Source organism: Oncorhynchus mykiss, chromosome 8 (assembly GCF_013265735.2).
Source record: "Oncorhynchus mykiss isolate Arlee chromosome 8, USDA_OmykA_1.1, whole genome shotgun sequence".
Taxonomy (NCBI): domain Eukaryota; kingdom Metazoa; phylum Chordata; class Actinopteri; order Salmoniformes; family Salmonidae; genus Oncorhynchus; species Oncorhynchus mykiss.
This window is the reverse complement of record NC_048572.1, coordinates 83,361,027-83,382,249: the sequence shown is the minus strand read 5'-3', so window position 1 is coordinate 83,382,249 and position 21,223 is coordinate 83,361,027. Positions and strand designations below refer to the sequence as shown.

The window sequence follows — 21,223 nt, the reverse complement described above, 5'->3', positions numbered from 1 at the left end:
TGAACAGAATACAAAACAAGAAACGGGAAACCCGAAAACAGTCCCGTGTGGCACAAACACTGACAGAGGAAACAACCACCCACAAAATACCCAAACACTATGGCTGCCTGAATATGGTTCCCAATCAGAGACAACGATAAACGCCTGCCTCTGATTGAGAACCACTCTAGGCAACCATAGACTTACCTAGACAACTACACTGAACACAACCCCATAAATCTAATAAACCCCTAGACAAGACGAAACACAATAAATCACCCATGTTACACCCTGGCCTAACCAAAATAATAAAGAAAACACAGATAACTAAGGCCAGGGCGTGACACCTCTTCCTTATTATTATTATTCTCTTCTCTTCTCTTCTCTTCTCCTTATTATGACGCGTCCTCTGTCAGTCCTGTTCACTGCAGACTGGCCCCAGACCACTGAGGGCCTCGTACCGCCAAGCACAACACAACATCATTAATGTGGCTGGTTAATTAACGAGTGGTATTGTAGTTACTGGTGTTCTGTTCTGGTATCTCTCCACATTGTGACTTAGGGGCTACATGGGGAATTGGGATGGCGGTGGCTAGTTTAAATAAATCACAAAGTAGGGATTGCATTCAATACCTTGTCCATGGATTGCATTCAATACCTTGTCCATGGATTGCATTCAATACCTTGTCCATGGATTGCTTTCAAGGTGAGAAAAACAAATATCTAAATATGAAGACTGGCGGAGTTATCCCTTTAATGTTGGGCAAGTACCAAACCCTGTGGTGAAAGGAATGTATTACACTCCATTCGAACAGGTGGTTAAGGCATAGTTGGATCTCAGTTTGATATAATAAAATCAATAAATAACTCATCACCCATAACTCTACTTTGACAAGTTACTGACCTAGAAAGGGACCTTCCATCTGTCCTGAACTATGGGGAGATCACACTCACACACACACACACACACACACACACACACACACACACACACACACACACACACACACACACACACACACACACACACACACACACACGCTACAGTGACCCACACATGGTATAGCCCCCCCACCCCTCCCCCCCATGCCTCCTGACACCCCTGGGGAGGCCTGATGGAGTGGAGCTTCATCTGCCTAACAGGCTGGCAGGTCTCCATGCACCAGGCTGCAGAGACACAAAAGCTCGCTGCTCCCTCTCAGCCCTAATCCCCAACCAGTCCCTTCCTGCCAAGGCTGACATGGTGCCATTGTCCAGCAGACACACTCATTACCAGCATCAAGTCATGTTCAGAGTAGTCTAGAGAGTTGTACATGTTAAAGGAAAATATACAAGTTGCTGGGAGGAACTTCTGTCACACTGTTTCTAGTGTGTTTTTATTACAATCAAAGAACATTGAATCTAAATACAACACAAATAATGTCAAAATGTAAATAAATGAATTCAAGGTACAGCACAGAAAATGCATTACAAATGACTGAACAGAGAATCAAGTTGAACAGTACACCGAGTTTACAAAACATTAAGAACACCTGCTCTTTCCATGACATAGACTGACCAGGTGAACCCAGGTGAAAGCTATGCTCCCTTATCACCTTTTTAAACCACTTTAATCAGTGTAGATGAAGGGGAGGAGACGGGTTAAAGATTTTTAAGCCTTGAGAGATGGATTGTGTATGTGTGCCATTCAAAGGGTGAATGGGCAAGACAACACATTTACAGTTGAAGTCAGAAGTTCACACACACACACACACACACACACACAGTTCAAGTCAGAAGTTCACATACACTTAGGTTGGTGTCATTAAAACTCGTTTTTCAACCACTCCACAAATTTCTTGTTTACAAACTATAGTCTTGGCAAGTCGGTTAGGACATCTACTTTGTGCATGACACAAGTCATTTTTCCAACAATTGTTTACAGACAAATGATTTCACTTAATCACAATTCCAGTGGGTCAGAAGTCTGATTTGTGAATTGACATCATTTGAGTCAATTGGATGTGTACCTGTGGATCTATTTCCAGGCCTACCTTCAAACTCAGTGCCTCTTTGCTTCACATCATGGGAAAATCAAAAGAAATCAGCCAAGACCTCAAAAAAAATGTAGACCTCCACAAGTCTGGCTCATCCTTAGGAGCAATTTCCAAATGCCTGAAGGTACCACATTCATCTGTACAAACAATAGTACGCATCTATAAACACCATGGGACCACATACAGCTCAAGAAGGAGATGCGTTCTGTCTCCTAGAAATAAACGTACTTTGGAGCGAAAAGTGCAAATCAATCCTAGAACAACGGCAAAGGACCTTGTGAAGATGCTGGAGGAAACAGGTACAAAAGTATCTATATCCACAGTAAAAACTAATCCTATATTGACATAACCTGAAAGGCATCCTCAGCAAGGAAGAAGCCACTGCTCCAAAACCGCCATAAAAAGCCAGACTACGGTTGGCAACTGCACATGGGGGCAAAGATCATACTTTTTGGAGAAATGTCCTCTGGTCTGATGAAACAAAAATAGAACTGTTTGGCCGTAATGACCATCGTTATGTTTGGAGGAAAAAGGGGGAGGTTTGCAAGCCGAAGAACACCATCCCAACCGTGAAGCATGGGGGTGGCAGCATCATGTTGTGGGGGTGCTTTGCTGCAGGAGGGATTGGTGCACTTCACACATTAGATGGCATCATGAGGAAGGTGGAGGATGTGGATATATTGAAGCAACATCTCAAGACATCAGTCAGGAAGTTAAAGCTTGGTCGCAAATGGGTCTTCCAAATGGACAATGACCCCAAGCATACTTCCAAAGTTGTGGCAAAATGGCTTAAGGACAACCAAGTTGTATTGGAGTGATCATCACAAAGCCCTGACCTCAATCCCATAGAACATTTGTGGGCAGAACTGAAAAAGCGTGTGCGAGCAAGGAGGCCTACAAACCTTACTCAGTTACACCAGCTCTGTCAGGAGGGATGGGCCATAATTCACTCAATTTATTGTGGGAAGCTTGTGGAAGACTACCCGAAATGTTTGACCGAAGTTAAACAATTTAAAGGCAATGCTACCAAATATTAATTGAGTGTATGTTAACTTCTGACCCACTGGGAATGTGATGAAAGAATTAAAAGCTGAAATAAATCATTCTCTCTATTATTATGCTGACATTTCACATTCTTAAAATAAAGTGGTGATCCTAACTGACCTAAGACAGGGCATTTTTACTCGGATTAAATGTCAGGAATTGTGAAAAACTGACTTTAAATGTATTTGGCTAAGGTGTATTTAAATTTCCGACTTCAACTGTAAGTGCCTATGAACGGGGTATGGTAGTAGGTGCCAAGCGCACCGGTTTGTGTCAAGAACTGCAATGCTGTTGGGTTTTTCACGCTCAACAGTTTACCGTCTGTATCAAGAATAGTCCACCACCCAAAGGACATCCAGCCAACTTGAGACAACTGTGGAAAGCATTGGAGTCAACATGGGCCAGAATCCCTGTGGAACGCTTTCAACACCTTGTAGGTGGGGGTGCATCTCAATATTATGAAGGTGTTCTTAATGATTTGTACACGCAGTGTATATTAGACAATGTTTTACAAATACTTAATAGATTTAGGGGGGGGGTCCAGTAAAAAATGTTTAAAAAAAAAATATTCTTTGGCTTTTACTAACTACTATATCCCACAAAAATTCAAAATGCACTTCTGTGTGTAGGAATGTATCAAGAAGTATCCCATGAATGTTTTATTTAAAAAAATATAAAATCATAATGTTGATCTCCGTATTTTTGATATATTTCCAGATGTAACTCCACAAGAGGGCCCGGGGTTTGGTGGGTTTTACGAGAAAAATAAGGTAACTACACTCTATGGCTAAAATGTAAAACATTTAATACTAGTTAACCAATGATTCAACAGCAAGGTGCTTTCCTCAGGATTTCAGGTGCAGTGTTGAAGGCAGTCAAACAAGAAGTAAACTGAGCAAAGGGCATATATTTTCAGTGACTTCTCAATAGACTGAAAAGTAGAAGCTGTGTGTATGTGTATCAAAACTTTTAAAAGTTTGTTTTATTATTATTTGAATTGACCCCAACCCTGTTCTGGTGGATTTAATGACCATTAGTTAGTCCAGCCTCTAAACCGTTTGGTTCCAGGAGCTTCAGACCAAGAGGAGAATCAATAGTCCTGAACAATGAATCAGTCAACCCACTGAAGTGTTACATCAGACAGGCAGGCAGCTCTCATTCTGGGGCTACACACACACACACACACACACGCACACACGCACACACGCACACACGCACACACGCACACACGCACACACGCACACACACACACACACACACACACACACATGCACACACGCACACACACACACACACACGCACTCAGTATGTGACCCCTCATTTCCGAATAACCATAATGCATAGAAAGAACACCCTCTTGTACTTCCTGTGCCCTATAGTAACTGCTGCCACTTAAAGGGGCAATCAGCAGTTGCTACATCCATTTTTGGACTTATACATTAATGATATGTACCCATTGATTCTTCCAAAAAATATATCTCTTATTCCTAATGAGCTTATTTCAACTGCCGTACCTCGTGAGAACCCAAAATATAAGACTGTTTTACGCCAACGTTTGTAAACAAAGTCAATGTAAACAAACACTATATAGCCTCAAAACATGGTGAAAACTTGCATCCATAGCTCTGTCCATGAACTTGAGAGTGGTTACAGTACTCCAGCCCCATTCCTCTGAAACAGGGGCGGGGAAAACGCTTGGTTATTGTACTGCTGACCGCTTTAAGCCATGTAAAAACAGAACAGCACTATGATGAAGAGACTGCCTGCCTCCCCTGTTGTCAACAATACATCAAGAAGCAGCACTAACTAATAGGATGTGTTAGAAGGATTTATGACAGACTATCACATGTGTGGTAGTGCACAGGGTTGGGTTGCATTTTGAGAATTTAGGAAGTAAACTCAAATTTCAATTCAAATTTTCCTCAATGCTTTGGAATTTCGGGAAATTAGGATTTGACTGAATTGAAATGGAATTAACCACAACGCTGTACACCACCACACATGTAGTAGTCTGTCAGACACTCTAATGTATAAATCCTAGTGTGGTGTGTGTATGAACAGAAACTAACAATCTAGCAGCATCTCTGTAAAACAATGGGAGAGGAATAGAGAAGGAGGAAAGGAAATTAGGAAAGAAAAGGAGGAAAGGATGTGACTGACTATCAGGCCTTGAATAGGATCTAAGGGGTTTCAGGGAGACTCTGAGGGCAGCTGTCCATCAATTGTTAACCTGAGGTTAATCGCTTTAAAAACTGTTAATTAGGTGTTAAGTGGTACGGTTGTCCGACCAAATTAGCAGGCGTGACAGATTACCCAAGATAGAGGATTTTCTCAACTCAACCTCGATCCGCCAGGACTGAGTCTTCTGAGAACATTTTAGGAGTCACTGTCTCAGCTCATACTGCCTCATGTAGGCCAGGAGATTTCTCTGGTCAGGTCATACATAATATTGCCTCGTCTAGGCCAGGAGATTTCTCTGGTCAGGTCATAATATTGCCTCATCTAGGCCAGGAGAATTTCTTATTGTAGTCAGCTCACATGGTCAGGAAAACTCCTGGCCCTAATATGGAATTCCGCAGTATTAGATGTCTCTCCTGTCCCTTTCCACGGATAGGGGGGCATATTGGTCAACAATCCAGCCCGCCATCGCAAGACCACTATAGTGCGAGTTCAACTGAATCCGGAGTATAAATCGATCATCAAAGCTTGATGATAAATTGATCATCAGTTCTGTTTTCACAAGTCACTCAACAAGTTGACAAGGTGCCACATATCCTCTCCATCAGGATGTGTGCCCCCCTATTCAATTGATATCCAGGAAAATAGAGACCATCTTTATACAGAACGTCGTTGTTTTTGTGATTACAATCATACGTGTTGAAGTTGACCATCCTTTATACAGAACGTCTTTGTTTTTGTGATTACAATCACGTGTTGACAGCCTTCATACAGAACATCTCCTCTCCAATGGATCACATGTGCTGCCAGGTTTTATCCAAGGAATGAAGGTGCTCCTTAGCCTTCATCCTCAGCGCTGCGATGCTGGAGCTACGTTCCACTTCCTCATGCATAGGGTAGTTATCATTGAAGCTAGGGTGACACTGGTAGGGAGGCGGAGCCATTGACTGCATGCTTTGCCTCCCTTGCATTCCTTGCACCATCCCCTGGTGCACCACACCATGTACTGGGGGGCTGTTGAGGAAGCTGTGGGAGTGGCTGGGGTAGGCAGGCTGAAGATGAGGGCCCTGCCCTGGGGCCCTGTAGCCAGGGATAGTATGCATGGGGGTGGCACTGGACATGGGCGAGGCCAGCCAGGGATCCAGGGGTAATGGGTTGGACATGGGCCCCATGTTGGAGGGCATGGGCGACCGGTTGAAGGACAGCATGGGGGAGTCGTGGAGCTTCAAGGAGCTGGAGTCCATCTTCTCCTGACGTCTCCACTTAGCCCGACGGTTCTGGAACCACACCTGGACACGGACAAGATATAGTCATATTAGTCTACGGTAGTCTCCAAGGTAACATAATTACGCTTTAACTTGAAAAGGCATGCCAAACAACGTTTAACAAACCATACAACTATACAGGGCCTTCAGAAAGTATTCATACATTTTAACTTATTTCACATTTTGTTGTATGACAAGACTGTAACTACCAATTGGATACCACGAAATTAGGGAGAAAATAAAAAATAAATAGATTTAAGTCAAAACTGTAACTCGGCCACTCAGAAACATTCATTGACTTCATGGTTAGCAACTCCAGTGTAGATTGTAGGTCATTGTCCTGCCGAAAGGTGAATTAATCTCCCAGTGTCTGGTGGAAAGCAGGCTGAACCAGGTTTTTCTCTAGGATTTTGCCTGTGCTTAGCTCCATTTGAGTTATTTTTTATCCTGAAAAAAACTCCCTAGACCTTAACGATTACAAGTATACCCCAACTCTTTTCACCGTTGTTTAGGTTAGTATTGTGGAGTAACTACAATGTTGTTGATCCATCCTCAATTTTCTCCGATCACAGTCATTAAACTTTGTCAGTGTTTTAAAGTCACTATTGGCCTCATGGTGAAATCATTGAGCGGTTTCCTTCCTCTTCAGCAACTGAGTTAGAAAGTACGCCAGTATCTTTGTAGTGACTGGGTGTATAAATACATTTCAGCTTTTTATTTTTAAATTAATATGTAAACATTTCTAAAAACATAATTCCACTTTGACATTATGGGGTATTGTAGTTAGGCCAGTAGAAAAACATCTCAATTGTAACACAACAAAATGTGGAAAAAGCAAATGGGTGTGATACTTCTTGAAGTCACTGTACGCACAAGGACATCTTTTAACAATTCCCACACAAAAAAGGTACAAACACAAATTTAGTGGAATAACTGTGCAGATGGAAACTTTGGTAAGGGAATTATGCTGAAATATCCATTAGGTTTTTATTGTTACGGTTTTCTTCCTGGGAAGGAGAGGAGGACCAAAACGCAGCGTGGTTGTGGTTGAACATCTTTAATAAAGATGATAACGTGAACAATATACATCTACAAAACAAGAAACCGTGGAAAAACCGAAACAGTCCTAACTGGTGAAAACACAGAGACAGGAAACAATCACCCACGAAATACCCAAAGAATATGGCTGCTTAAATATGGTTCCCAATCAGAGACAACGATAAACACCTGCCTCTGATTGAGAACCACTCTAGGCCACCATATACTTACCTAGAATACTACACTGAACACAACCCCATCAATCTACAAAACCCCTAGACAAGACAAACACATAATCACCCATGTCACACCCTGGCCTAACCACAATAATAAAGAAAACACAAAATACTAAGGCCAGGGCGTGACATTTATGTGACAACTGCGATGCAAAAATTTATGTAGGTGCTTTTCTATTTCATTAATTTCTGTGTTCTGTTTGTGCTTTTCTAATAACCAATTTCTGTGTTCATGCGTGATTGAACAAACCCTCAATATCAGTATCTGCTATTTGGCAGTACACCCAGACCCTTGTTTTGAGAACGAAAGATATCTCAGTTTCAAGGTCTCAGCTTAGAAAGAAGAAGCCTGGTGAGATATTGGTCTGTCACATGCATGACCCAGTATTGGTCGGTCAAATGAATGAAGCAGATGTTAATGATGAATTAATGATGAATAAGCTAAATCATACACATATGACTTGTCTGCAGTATACAAGAGAACTAACGGGGACTGCCCCATTAGAGCTCATTTCAGACCGGTACTTTATGTATCTAAGTTTGACTGCGACCTATCCAACTTGCTGACAATAAACAATTATTCATTTAAGATTGACTTCCAGTGTCCCTGTGTTAAATATCTGCTCCAAATTAAGATGAACAAATGTCTGCAGAAATAACGGCGTGTCAGCCATGACAGAGACAACTTGAGTTTAAAAAAATATATTTTGGTTATTGAACTACAGTAAGTGAAGAGGATTTACACCCGGTAACGGAATTACATCATAGGACCATGATCCGTATTACACAGAAATCCATAATTATGCATTTGAATGTCATTCTCCTCATGTTTCAGCAGTTAGTACGTCACAATACAGCACAGTAGAGTTCAGTAGAGTACAGTACAGTAGAGTTCAGTACAGTAAGTTCAGTACAGTTCAGTAGAGTAAAGTAGATATCAGTATAGTACAGTACAGTTCAGTACAATAGAGTTCAGTAGAATGGAGTACAGTAAAGTAGAATTCAGTAGAGTGGAGTTCAGTAGAGTACAGTACAGTACAGTAGAGTTCAGTAGAGTTCAGTAGAGTTCAGTACAGTAAAGTAGAGATCGGTATAGTACAGTACAGTTCAGTACAATATAATTCAGTAGAATGGAGTACAGTACAGTAGAATTCAGTAGAGTGGAGTTCAGTAGAGTTCAGCGCAGTAGAATTCAGTACAGTAAAGTAGAGATCAGTACAGTACAGTAGAGATCAGTACAATAGAGTTTAGTACAATGGAGTGCAGTACAGTAGAGTTCAGTACAGTACAGTTCAGTACAGTATAGTACAGTTCAGTACAGTAGAGTTCAGTACAGTAGAGTTCAGTAGAGTTCAGTACAGTAGAATTCAGTTCAATACAGTAGAGTTCAGTATAGTACAGTAGAGTTCAGTACAGTAGAGTTTAGTTCAGTACAGTACAGTAGAGTTCAGTAGAGTTCAGTTCAGTAGAGTTCAGTTCAGTAGAGTTCAGTACATTAGAGTTCAGTACAGTAGAGTTCAGTATAGTACAGTAGAGTTCAATACAGTAGAGTTCATTACAGTGCATTATACGCTTTCCATCATCATCACGGAGTAATACCATGAGGTTCGTCTAACCTGGTTTCGAATGATAGTGTTTTTATGTATGAAGTAGTTTGTTGATTAAGACGACACAGTATGTTAAAAATGACCAACCATGCATATCCATATTATTTAAAGAACGAAAAAAACAAGCATACAGACGTTGTTGGGTAATGCAGACAATTTAACATTGGAGTACCCTTCGGCTACACCAAAGATGATTTATAACTAACCCAAGATAGACCACAGCCTGTCGTTTCCAATGGGAACAAGTGGGTCATAGTGGGCAGAACAAGCAAAGAGGGGGGCAGAGCCAAGCATGAGCTAGTGAAATGCTATTGGGGCGTTCTAGCATGTATTTGCATATTTATGTTAGGGAACGCATACTCTGTGAAGTGCGAGTGTGCAATAACTCAATTCGCCCTTGAACTGCTTCTAAACAACGCCATTTTTTAAAACTTTGGCAACGGGTAAAATTGACAAAACGTAGTCCACTCTGTTCGCAACAGATTTGAGTTTTGGGAACAGAAAACTGTATTGAGAACAAATGTTTCAACGATGAGAAATGCCAACAAGATGCTTCACATTTATACATCCGGTAAAATATCTGGCACATTGTTCTACCTGTGGCTGTACCTACTTGGGGGCGTGATCATGTTAAGCCATGCTACGCCGTGTGTATCGATACAAATGGCTACAACTTAGTTAGTTAGTCAGCTAGTCAACTGACAAGAAAAATGTGGCTAACAGTCAGTTTGTTTTTAGCATAAAACGAGTGCATAAAATGGTGTAATTTATAACAAAAAATATACGATTAAAACGTTGACAAATTTGTCAGGAAACAAATAATGTACTCACAGTGAATGATAAAACAGTTAGAAAACCGAAGATTCTTTGCACAGCCACAGGTGGTGAGCTGAACTTTGGAGTTATGCTAATTAATACTGCGAGCTCACGCTTGCTGTGACATCGTTAGTAAGGGACAGGATTTCTTACAGGTGAATATGACATCAATTAATATAGTTAAATGTAAACTGTTGTTTCCAATCAACAAACATGTTGTAATTAAGGCTGTTGTATTGTACTGTAACTAATGACAGCAATCTATAATTGAATGGTGTTCAATAAAGAGAAAAAGTTGATTTTTTTTCAGATTCTGATTGGGGTGACAAAATACTACAAGATTTATTAAAAATCTATAGGATCCATTCGGATTCATTTTGATTTCCAATGGGTAAAAAAAAAGTAGTCCAATATGATTCTGATAGAGGTGATGCAAAATCCTATGGAATTGCAAGAATCATTTAGGGTTCATTATGATTACTTTTGATTCCCAATAGGAAAAAAGTAGTCCAATAGAATTCCAATAGGATTCTGATACAGGTGACACAAAATCCCATAGGACTGCGATAATCCTGAAGGATCCACTGTGATTGCTTTAGATTTACAATAGAACAAAAAGTAGTTCAATGGGATTCCAATAGAGGTGACACAAAATCCTATTGGAAATCGCTCATTTTATAGGATAAGCAATTTTTTTAGGAGAGAAAGAGAGAGAGAGAGCGAGAGAGAGAGAGAGAGAGAGAGAGAGAGAGAGAGAGAGAGAGAGAGAGAGAGAGAGAAAGAGGGAGTGGTCATCCAGACCCTATGAGCTGAACATAACAGTATGTCAGTGGAAGGGAGGACAGTAGCAGGAGACACTATGAGCTGAACATAACAGTATGCCAGTGGAAGGGAGGACAGTAGCAGGTGACCCTAAATGCGATTGAGCCAATCAGTTGTGTTGTGACAAGGTAGGGGTGGTATACAGAAGATGGCCCTATTTGGTAAAAGACCAAGTCCAGATTATATCAAGAAGAGCTCAAATAAGCAAAGAGAAACGACAGTCCATCATTACTTTAAGACATGAAGGTCAGTAAATCCGGAAAATGTCAAGAACTTTGAAAGTCCAGTCGCAAAAACCATCGAGTGCTATGATGAAACTGGCTCTCATGAGGACCGCCACAGGAATGGAAGACCCAGAGTTACCTCTGCTGCAGAGGATAAGTTCATTAGAGTTAACTGTACCTTAGATTGCAACCCAAATAAATGCTTCAGTTCAAGTAACAGATACATCTCAACATCAACTGTTCAGAGGAAACTGTGTGAATCAGGCCTTCATGGTCGAATTGCTACCAAGGAACCTCTACTAAAGGACACCAATAAAAAGAAGACACTTGACTGGGCCAAGAAACACGAGCAATGGACATTGGACTAGTGGAAATCTGTCCTTTGATCTGATGAGTCCAAATTTGAGCTTTTTGGTAGAGAGACGTAGAGTAGGTGAACAGATGATCTCTGCATGTGTGGTTCCCACCGTGAAGCATGGAGGAGGAGGTGTGATGGTGTGGGGGTGCTTTGCTAGTGACACTGTCTGTGATTTATTTAGAATTCAGGGCACACGTAACCAGCATGGCCACCGCAGCAGATGTAACTCTGGGTCTTCCTTTCCTGTGGTGGTCCTCATGAGAGCCAGTTTCATCATTGATGGCAGTAGTAGTAGTAGTAGTAGTAGTAGTAGTAGTAGTAATAGTAATAATAATAGTATTAATAGTAGTAACTTTAGTAGTGGTAGTAGTAATAACTTTAGCAGTAGTAGTAGTAGTTTTAGTAGTAGTCGTAACTTTAGTAGTAGTAATAGTAACTTTAGTAGTAGTAGTAAGTTTAGTAGTGGTAGCAGTAGTAGTAGTAACTTTAGTAGTAGTAGTCGTAGTAGTTGTAACTTTAGTAGTAGTAGTTGTGGTAGCAGTATCTTTAGTAGTAGTAGTAGTAGTAGTAGTACCTTTAATAGTAGTAGTAGTAGAAGTAGTAGTAACTTTAGTAGTAGTGCCAGTGCTAATGCTAGTGCTTGCTGTTTGGGGTTTTAGGCTGGGTTTCTGTATAGCACTTTGTGACATCGGCTGATGTAAAAAAGGCTTTATTAATACATTTGATTGATTGATTAATAGCATAGTGATAGTAGACAGCAGGAGGCTCCATACCTGGACAGTATTATTAGTGTATTGTACTAGATAGGCAAAGGCAACAGTACATGCAATATAATTAGCACTCATTAATTGGTACTGGTAGTAGTCGTTAATTGGTACTGGTAGTAGTCGTTAATTGGTACTGGTAGTAGTCATTAATTGGTACTGGTAGTAGTCGTTAATTGGTTCTGGTAGTAGTCGTTAATTGGTACTGGTAGTAGTAGTTCATTGGTACTGGTAGTAGTCGTTAATTGGTACTGGTAGTAGTAGTTCATTGGTACTGGTAGTAGTCATTAATTGGTACTGGTAGTAGTAGTTAATTGGTACTGGTAGTAGTCGTTAATTGGTACTGGTAGTAGTAGTTCATTGGTACTGGTAGTAGTAGTTCATTGGTACTGGTAGTAGTAGTTCATTGGTACTGGTAGTAGTAGTTCATTGGTACTGGTAGTAGTCATTAATTGGTACTGGTAGTAGTAGTTAATTGGTTCTGGTAGTAGTCATTAATTGGTACTGGTAGTAGTAGTTAATTGATTCTGGTAGTAGTCGTTAATTGGTACTGGTAGTAGTCGTTAATTGGTACTGGTAGTAGTCGTTAATTGGTACTGGTAGTAGTAGTTAATTGGTACTGGTAGTAGTAGTTAATTGGTACTGGTAGTAGTAGTTAATTGGTACTGGTAGTAGTAGTTAATTGGTACTGGTAGTTAATTGGTACTGGTAGTAGTCGTTAATTGGTTCTGGTAGTAGTCGTTAATTGGTACTGGTAGTAGTAGTTCATTGGTACTGGTAGTTAATTGGTACTGGTATTAGTAGTTAATTGGTACTGGTAGTAGTAGTTAATTGGTACTGGTATTAGTAGTTAATTGGTACTGGTAGTAGTAGTTAATTGGTACTGGTAGTAGTAGTTAATTGGTACTGGTAGTAGTAGTTAATTGGTACTGGTAGTTAATTGGTTCTGGTAGTAGTAGTTAATTGGTACTGGTATTAGTAGTTAATTGGTACTGGTAGTAGTAGTTAATTGGTACTGGTAGTAGTAGTTAATTGGTACTGGTAGTAGTAGTTAATTGGTACTGGTAGTTAATTGGTTCTGGTAGTAGTAGTTAATTGGTTCTGGTAGTAGTAGTTAGCCGGATGTGCCATACCTGTACGCGAACCTCTGGGAGGTTAACCTTCATGGCCAGCTCTTCTCTGCTGTAGACGTCAGGGTAGTGGGACTTCTCAAAGGCCCGCTCCAGCTCATGGAGTTGGTAGGTGGTGAAGGTGGTGCGGTTACGCCGGTGCTTCTTCCTGGGGTGGTCTTCCTCTGGTGGCTCAGGTGACTTCCCCCTGTCGCTGTCCAACCCCTTCTGGAGGTCCCCCAGGTCCCCATCACACTTATCACTGGAGAAAAGGCCTGACTCTGCAGGTAAACAGTAGAAGAGGATGTTTGTCATTAGCCTTTCTGTTAATCCGGCAGTGCCAGTTCTACTTACTGTACCAAACGTGGTCTTCCACATGGCTAACATTCCATGTTTAAAGAAAGGTCTCACTTTAACATGGTTAGAAATGTGGACTATATGCCATTTTGTTTCCATTTAGTGTAAATGGTGTAAGGCATTGAATATACTGCGTATTTCAGCACTAGCATGCTTCTTAAGATATACAGTTGAAGTCGGAAGTTTACATACACCTTAGCCAAATACATTTTAACTCAGTTTTTCACAATTCCTGACATTTAATCCTAGTAAAAGTTAGGATCACCACTTTCTTTTAAGAATGTGAAATGTCAGAATAATAGTAGAGAGAATGATTTATTTAATCTTTTATTTCTTTCATCACATTCCCAGTGGGTCAGAAGTTTACATACACTCAAATAGTATTTGGTAGCATTGCCTTTAAATTGTTTAACTTGGGTCAAACATTTTGGGTAGCCTTCCACAAGCTTCCCACAATAAGTTGGGTGAATTATGGCCCATCGCTACTGACAGAGCTGGTGTAACTGAGTCAGGTTTGTAGGCCTCCTTGCTCGCACACGCTTTTTTAGTTCTGCCCACAAATGTTCTATAGGATTGAGGTCAGGGCTTTGTGATGGCCACTCCAATACCTTGACTTGGTTGTCCTTAAGCCATTTTGCCCCAACTTTGGAAGTATGCTTGGGGCCATTGTCCATTTGGAAGACCATTTGCGACCAAGCTTTAACTTACTGATGTCTTGAGATGTTGCCTCAATATATCCACACAATTTTCCTACCTCATGATGCCAACTAATTTGTGAAGTGCACCAGTCCCTCCTGCAGCAAAGCACCCCACAACATGATGCTGCCACCCCCATGCTTCACGGTAAGGATGGTGTTCTTCGGCTTGCAAGCCTCCCCCTTTTTTCTCCAAACATAATGATGGTCATTATGGCCAAACAGCTAAAAATTATGGTTAAACATCTTTAGGAGACAGAACGCGTCTCCTTCCTGAGCGGTACGACAGCTGCATGGTCCCATGGTGTTTATACTTGCGTACTATTGTTTGTACAGATGAAAGTGGTACCTTCAGGCTTTTGAAAATTGTTCCCAAGGATGAACCAGACTTGTGGTGGTCTACAATTTTTTTATTATTTATTATTTCTTTTGATTTTCCCATGATGTGAAGCAAAGAGGCGCTGAGTTTGAAGATGGGCCTTGAAATACCTCCACAAGTACTCAAATGATGTCAAATAGCCTATCAGAAGCTTCTAAAGCCATGACATCATTTTCTGGAATTTTCCAAGCTGTTTTCCCAAACCCGCATGCGGGAGCGTAATCATCGTCTAAAACGAATTAGCATAACGCAGCGGACATAAATATCCCTAGAAAATATTCCTATTCATGAAAATCACAAATGAAATATATTGAGACACAGGTTAGCCTTTTGTTAATCACCCTGTCATCTCAGATTTTCAAAATATGCTTTACAGCCAACGCTAGACAAGCATTTGTGTAAGTTTATCGATAGCCTAGCATAGCATTATGCCTTGCTAGCAGCAGGCAACCTTGTCACGGAAATCAGAAAAGCAATCAAATTAAATAATTTACCTTTGATGAACTTCGGATGTTTTCACTCACAAGACTCCCAGGTAGATAGCCAAAGTTAATTTTTTCCCAAAATATCATTTTTGTAGGCGAAACAGCTCCATTTGTTCTTCACGTTTGGCTGAGAAATCGCCCGGAAATTGCGGTCACCGCAACGCTGAAAAATATTCCAAATAATCTCCATAATATCGACAGAAACATGGCAAACGTTGTTTAGAATCCATCCTCAAGGTGTTTTTCTAATATCTATTCGATAATATATCCGTCGGGGACAATTCCTTTTTCTCTAGTACCGATTGGAGTAATGGCTACCTCTGTACTTTACCCGAGAATCTCTCTCGGAGCCACCATGTGACCACTTACGCAATGTGCCGCATACGGCTATTCTTCAACAGAAATGCGTAAAACTACGTCACAATGCTGTAGACACCTTGGGGAATACGTAGAAAGTGTAAGCTCGTTGATGGTACATTCACAGCCAAATAGGGAGTCATTGGAACGCAGCGCTTTCAAAACCTGGGGCACTTCCGGATTAGATTTTTCTCAGGCTTTCGCCTGCAACATCAGTTCTGTTATACTCTCAGACAATATGTTTGCAGTTTTGGGAACGTTAGAGTGTTTTCTATCGAAAGCTGTCAATTATATGCATATTCTAGCATCTTTTCCTGACAAAATATCCCGTTTAAAACGGGAATGTTTTTTTTCCAAAAATGAAAATACTGCCCCTAGAGTTCCAAGAGGTTGTAAAGGCACAGTCAACTTGGTGTGTGTGTACTTCCGACCCACTGGAATTGTGATACAGTGAATTGTAAGTGAAATCATTTGTCTGTAAACAATTGTTGGAAAAATACTTGTGTCATGCACAAAGTAGATGTCCTAACCGACTTGCCATAACTATAGTTTGTTTACAATAAATGTGTGGAGGGGTTGAAAAACGAGTTTTAATGACTCCAACCTAAGTGTATGTAAACATTCGACTTCAACTGTATATTGCAACAGAGCCTAAAGGCAATGCAAGCTGCAGGCCTCTTCTCTCTCGGCGGGTGATGTCATATTGTCTTCACTGCATTCCTCAGGCCCAGTAATCCCATGAGGACAGATGCCACCTGTTAAACCTGAGTGTCCACGTGTGCCCTAGGCTGGCCAGTTCTAATCTACACAGAGACTTTACTTGGCTTCTCCACTCACCCAAGTACCAGATCTAATTTTGTCAGGAAACAAGGTGAGGTTGAAACCCCACTTCACGTGGTTGACGGATGGTAGATCCCATCATCAGTTTGTTAATTCATTAATCCAAATCAATTGAGGCTCAATTGAGATTATCATCAAATCATTGGCTTGGTAACAAGCGTGCGAGGAAGGCAGCAAAAGTGGTCTCCTTAATTCACTATGTTGTAATGTTAATGTGATAGATAATTGTTATGTCATGCCAGTATTGTTCTGGGAGAAGTACTCAGTACATCAAGCATAAAAGTAGCTAGAAATGTAAAGTCCAGCATTGTAGTTGTACTGTAGTGTTCTAGTCTCTGAATCTTTGCCAAAAATAAGAACCTGAGCAAAAGTGTGCTTTCAACTATCCCTGCCTTTCCTCCTGGATGAGGTTACCACAGTGTGCTTTCAACTGTCCCTGCCTTTCCTCCTGGATGAGGTTACCACAGTGTGCTTTCAACTGTCCCTGCCTTTCCTCCTGGATGAGGTTACCACAGTGTGCTTTCAACTGTCCCTGCCTTTCCTCCTGGATGAGGTTACCACAGTGTGCTTTCAACTGTCCCTGCCTTTCCTCCTGGATGAGGTTACCACAGTATGCTTCCAACTGTCCCTGCCTTTCCTCCTGGATGAGGTTACCACAGTGTGCTTTCAACTGTCCGTGCCTTTCCTCCTGGATGAGGTTACCACAGTGTGCTTTCAACTGTCCGTGCCTTTCCTCCTGGATGAGGTTACCACAGTGTGCTTTCAACTGTCCCTGCCTTTCCTCCTGGATGAGGTTACCACAGTGTGCTTTCTACTGTCCCTGCCTTTCCTCCTGGATGAGGTTACCACAGTGTGCTTTCTACTGTCCCTGCCTTTGCTCCTGGATGAGGTTACCACAGTGTGCTTTCAACTGTCCCTGGACTTTGCCTTTCCTCCTGGATGAGGTTATCTAAGCAAACATTATGACTATTCCTTCGACTGGAGAAAAGGGAACGTCTTTACTGGTCCAACTATTGTTTTCCAATCTGTGACCAACATATATTCCCCGTTAACCCCCCCATGTCATTGTCCTTGTGCTGTTATAGTTTGTCTCTCGTGACACGTCAGATGTCACATCAATATCACATCATTATCACGTCAATATCACATCATTATCACATCATTATCATATCAATATCACACCATTATCACATCAATATCACATCATTATCACGTCAATATCACATCATTATCGCATCATTATCATATCAATATCACACCATTATCATATCAATATCACATCATTATCACATCATTATCACGTCAATATCACATCAATATCACGTCAATATCACATCAATATCACATCAGTATCATATCAATATCACATCATTATCATATCAATATCACATTATCACCTCAATATCACATCATTTCACGTCAATATCACATCATTATCGCATCAATATCACATCATTATCGCATCAATATCACATCATTATCACATCAATATCACATCATTATCGCGTCAATATCACACCATTATCACATCAATATCAAATCATTATCACGCCAATATCACATCAATATCACATCATTATCACATAATTTCACGTCAATATCACATCATTATCATATCAATATCACATAATTACCATATCAATATCACGTCAATATCACATCATTATCACATCAATATCACATAATTATCATATCAATATCACATCAATATCACATCAATATCACGTCAATATCACATCATTATCACAATTTCACGTCAATATCACATCATTATCATATCAATATCACATAATTACCATATCAATATCACGTCAATATCACATCATTATCACATCAATATCACATAATTATCATATCAATATCACATCAATATCACATCAATATCACGTCAATATCACATCATTATCACATCAACGAAAATTGACATAAGTCTCTGAATATGTGAATTCAATTATGTAATAAATGCAATCGTTCAATTAAAACCAGTGTACTGACCGTGAAATTGAGTGCTGTTGCTGTCCCCCAGGCTGGCCAGCTGTCCGTAGGGGTCTGACTTGACCTGCTTCCCCTGGTGGTCCTCCAGGCCTTCAGTGGCCACATTATGGACCCCCACGTCCCCCACAGGGGTCAGCAGAGGGTCCTGGTCCTTACTGAAGCCCAAGATCACGTCGATGCTGTGGACCCGGCCTCCTCCGCTAGACCCCCCTCCCTTCAGCATGTCATGGTAGTTGTCTGGTGACAGGCAGCCGTCGCCCACCATTCCCAAGGTATCCATCGACAAATGTATCCAGAGGACCTCTTCCTACTGCTGAGGGGCCACCCTCAGATATAGTTGGACACGTGACAGACAGCACTACAGGTTGTCATTTGTCACATAGGGATTATATCAAGAGAGAGAAAGCCAGAGCAGAATTGCGTCCTTGGATTTCCTGTCAGTCTGCAAAACAGAGTTTGGAGAGTTAGACATGTTGATATCATCAACACACTACTTGCGGAACTGACAAGTTTGGTTGTGAATGTGCATATATGCCACTTGTTAGTATTGTGCAAATGCAATGATAGAATGGCTAGAATGTTACTCCAGTAAACAAGTAATTACCCTTTAATTGGAAAACTCTGGATATATTTGTCGTTGATATGCTTAATTCACATCTGAAATTCCTTATTCTTTATGATACATGCATGACTGAAAGAAACCAAACCTGAACTTTTTTTCTGTTTTGTTTTCATGCAAAAGTTATTTTTCAGCAGAATATTTTTACTTAAGGGTCAAAATCTGACTCATGCATCAGTAAAGATTTATTTATTTTTTTTAATGAAAAAGCATATATTAAAATATATGTAATTTCTGTAAATAAATATGTTTAAAAACAATACACATTTTCTGGTTAGTTAAAAAAATATGATCTGAAATGATGAACAGGGTTTTTTTAAATAAACGTATTTTTAACGAGGCAAGTCAGTTAAGAACAAATTCTTATTTTACAATGACGGCCTACCCCCCCAGCCAAACCCTCCCCTAACCTGGACGGCGCTGGGCCAATTGTGCGCCACATTATGGGACTCCTGAACACCGCTGGTTGTGATATTGCCCGGAATCGAACCAGGGTCTGTGGCAATGCCTCTAGCACTGAGATGCAGTGCCTTAGACCTCTGTGCCTCTGTAGCTACATTTATCAGCAAAACGGATATAAAATGACTAGATTACATCATACATTATATTTGATATTTGGGTCTATGAATAAATATGATAATTAATTCCACCCTAAAAATGTATTTGATCGTTTTTAAAGATTGTAAGACAAGCAATTTTTTATTTAACTAGGCAAGTCAGTTAAGAACAAATTCTTATTTACAATGACGGCCTAGGAAAAGTGGGTTAACTGCCTTTGTTCAGGGGCAGAATAACTGATTTTTACCTTGTCAGCTCGGGGATTCAATCTAGCGAACCTTTCAGTTACTGGCCCAACGCTCTAACCACTAGGCTACCTGCCACTCCACAATATATGCATTCAGATAAAGTACGCCTTATGAAATTGGAAAAACATGAGGCAATGAAATAAATAAAGAAATATCTTAACAATAATGGTATCTTTAACAACAAGTAGTTGTAACTAAGTAGTAATAGTACTATCAACTCAAAATAAACAGCAATAATCACTAGCGACATTTATAAATGTACTTACCTCTATACAGGTAGCTTAGTTATACTACACACATCCTCTTACAATGCTGAGCCGTGAGTTGTGGCTCCTCTGTCCGACAAGTTGCAAATGACAGCGGATGGGAGTTCCGTTAGCTGTGCACCTGCTCCTCCCAACCTCCCCGGATAAAGTCCTTCAAAGTCTTCAACGATAACTACTAAGTAGGAACACTCAATGGAGTTCCTCCCCTCTGGCTATAGCCACTGTCTGTTTGACTGTTCACTAGATACTGAGGGAAACCAAAGTATTTAAGAGGTTTATTAATTGGAATCCTTCCCCTTTAAGAATGATTGGCAGTTGTTTTCTGGTCAAGTAATTGCTGCAAAATGTGGCCTGTATTCAGACCACAGAGGGAGGCCTTGGCTAATGAAGGCTTTGACAAAACTTTCTTTCAGAAAATCTATTGTTTAAAAGATAATGGTTCTTGTAATCCCTTCATTACACACAATATATGAGAGAATATACAGAGATATACAGCGATGTAGTATGCTTTGGCTGGACACAAACTGGCCTGCACAGGAAAGACATGAAGCAAATGTATTCTAATAAACCCTTGTTTTAGCGCTTGTGGATTGTGAAAAGAAAGCTGGGTTATAAGAGAAATGAACAATGACTATGTATACATGTGCATTTATAATTGTATATTTCCTTGAAGATGATTATACTCTTGAGTACGGCCCGTGTCATGGAAACCCTATATAAATATATAATTTTTAATGGAACCTGGAATAAATTAAGTCTAAGGTTAGCCATTTCAACTTAAAAATAGATACCCCATTGATGTAAAATGTTAAGCTTTAAAAGCTTAAAACAATGTATGGAATATTGTGTTACCTAGAGTTAATAGCTCACTTATCACGCCACAAGTCAGTGTTAAGTTAACATCAGTAATGAACTTAATTATCTTAAGTTCATGGCACCAAAGTGACA

At 40.4% G+C, this 21,223-nt stretch overlaps 1 protein-coding gene across 1 annotated transcript; it reads right to left on the bottom strand.

Annotated features, from left to right (window-relative positions):
- Positions 1-3,417: 3,417 nt before the first annotated feature.
- Positions 3,418-20,862, bottom strand: LOC110530794 (retinal homeobox protein Rx1-like). Its single transcript, XM_021614061.2, has 4 exons — positions 20,276-20,862; positions 18,585-19,026; positions 13,501-13,757; positions 3,418-6,526 (listed from the first exon to the last, which is right to left on the bottom strand). Exons 2-4 carry the CDS (start codon positions 18,862-18,864, stop codon positions 6,032-6,034), a joined length of 1,032 nt encoding a protein of 343 aa, XP_021469736.2. The 5' UTR covers positions 18,865-19,026; positions 20,276-20,862; the 3' UTR covers positions 3,418-6,031.
- Positions 20,863-21,223: the final 361 nt, after the last annotated feature.

Bases quoted from the DNA above. Each gene is read 5' to 3' on its own strand.
- LOC110530794 (XM_021614061.2), bottom strand. From the start codon at position 18,864: ATGGATACCTTGGGAATGGTGGGCGACGGCTGCCTGTCACCAGACAAC. The intron at 13,758-18,584 runs GTCAGTACACTG...GTTTACCTGCAG, and splicing joins CAACAGCACTCAATTTCACG to AGTCAGGCCTTTTCTCCAGT. The intron at 6,527-13,500 runs GTATGGCACATC...GTCCGTGTCCAG, and splicing joins TCCCAGAGGTTCGCGTACAG to GTGTGGTTCCAGAACCGTCG.